This window comes from Sinocyclocheilus grahami, unplaced genomic scaffold (genome assembly GCF_001515645.1).
Source record: "Sinocyclocheilus grahami isolate Dianchi unplaced genomic scaffold, SAMN03320097.WGS_v1.1 scaffold374.1, whole genome shotgun sequence".
In the NCBI taxonomy this organism is placed as follows: Eukaryota; Metazoa; Chordata; class Actinopteri; order Cypriniformes; family Cyprinidae; genus Sinocyclocheilus; species Sinocyclocheilus grahami.
This window is the reverse complement of record NW_015505553.1, coordinates 949,717-951,458: the sequence shown is the minus strand read 5'-3', so window position 1 is coordinate 951,458 and position 1,742 is coordinate 949,717. Positions and strand designations below refer to the sequence as shown.

Here is a 1,742-nt window from a genome sequence, read left to right as displayed (position 1 = left end):
TCCAATCAGTCTGTTAATGCCAACGGATTCCAGTCAGACATACTCTGCAGGTTAAAAGTGCTTCGTAGGAAATTACCTGGGGTCCCCGTGGATCAAAATGTGTCTACTAAGAGCATGTTGGAAGGTTTGGCAACTGAAGTGTAAAAGCTAATCTTGTGTATGCCTTAGTCCATTGCCCACTGGATGGCTGAGCCAATGACACTGAGAGTCCTGTCAGCATTCAGCATTTACCTGTATTGCACAACTGCTTCTTTAAGTAATCAGTCACATGCCCTGGCAGGTAACACAGCGGGCAGCTTATGGACTTCAAATGCATTACATCAAACCTCCAATGGAATGTGCCATATAACTGCAAGTAGTGAATTAATGCACCGTGTTTCTGCTGCAAAATGAAACAAAGGCTTTTTACCTCACAATTTTTGCCCCGCAATTCTATGTTTATATCTCACAACTTTTTTGTGAGATTGTATTGTGAGATATAAATTTGCAATTTGAGTCTTTTTGCGAGTTTATAACTTGCGGTAAATCCAAGTTGTGAGATCTTCTCAGAATTGCGGGTTTCTAAGTCAAGATTTAGTTTTGTGTTTCTGCCAGGGAAAGAAAAAAAGTTAATTGCAACTTTGCTTATATAGCATTTATATCTCACAATTGTTATTTAGTAATCATTTAGTAATTTTAACTTTTTTTCTCTCAGAATCACGCAATTCGGAGTTTATAACTTGCAATTCTGAAATTTTTGAGGAAAAAAGTTTAAACTATCTCACAAAAACTGTAGTATAAAAAGTCACAAATACCTTTTTCTTTTTTTTTTTTTTCATTCTTTGGTGGAAACAAGCTTCTATAGCCTCTCTTTCCATTCCTGACTATGTATTTCTGAAAATGCACATGCATTGTGGTGTTTTATATATGCATTATTTTTAGCTTTGATTTTTCACCCCCCTTTTCATACTGAGATTATAAAATGTATCTAAAAATCAATGAATCATTCTGAAAGCATCAGTAATTTCATTTGGATTGACAGCTGAAGCAGGCACAGTTTCACACATGACATTTAAATGTGGCTGAAGAAAAAAAAAGCGAAACTATAAATGTATGACATAAGCAAATTCCTTGTACTTAGCTTGAGCTATACATATTAATGAGGTGTGGAGTCTTCCTCCTTATGGTAGCAGTTTGAAATATATGCATAATATCCAGGGATGCTTAGGTGCTACCTATTGTTGTTATCACAGTTCCAGCGAAGAAAAAGGAGCTCCCTAAGTCCCAGTGACTGGAGTTGTATGACGTGTCTCCAATAGGACTGACACCAGCGTTCACTGCATCTACAGAGTGCTGGGAAGAGATAAGACTGGAGTTTAGGTCATTGTATGAGAAGCACGTCTTACAAATGATTAATACTCCATTCAAGTGACAGATCATTTAATGTGGTAATGAAAATCAAAACTGGTATCCGGCAAAAATAAACAAATAATTTCATCATCAAAATGGACTGGAACTCTAAAAGCCATACTGACAGTCAATGCAATTTGAATAAATTATGAAGTATTTACTTGAAAAGTGCAGAGCAATTTAACCTAGTCTTTTGTACAATTTTAAAACCCCTGTGTATCACATCTCAAAAATAATAAATCCATGTATATATTTACAGAGACAACTAAATTAAATGTAAAAAAAAATAAGCAACCCAGGCTCATTGGAAAAACTTGCCTGTGGCAACATTTTTACCAAATTATATTACTTTT

General features: G+C 35.3%; 1 protein-coding gene across 1 annotated transcript in view; it reads right to left on the bottom strand.

The window, feature by feature from the left end:
- Nucleotides 1–1,742, bottom strand: part of LOC107549506 (potassium channel subfamily K member 10-like) — a 26,296-nt gene that overhangs the window by 6,282 nt on the left and 18,272 nt on the right. The window contains exons 3-4 of the mRNA XM_016230621.1: nt 1,215–1,332; nt 724–727 (exon numbers count right to left, since the gene is read on the bottom strand). Coding sequence (XP_016086107.1) covers nt 724–727; nt 1,215–1,332 — 122 coding nt within the window. The remainder of the gene's footprint in view (nt 1–723; nt 728–1,214; nt 1,333–1,742) is intronic.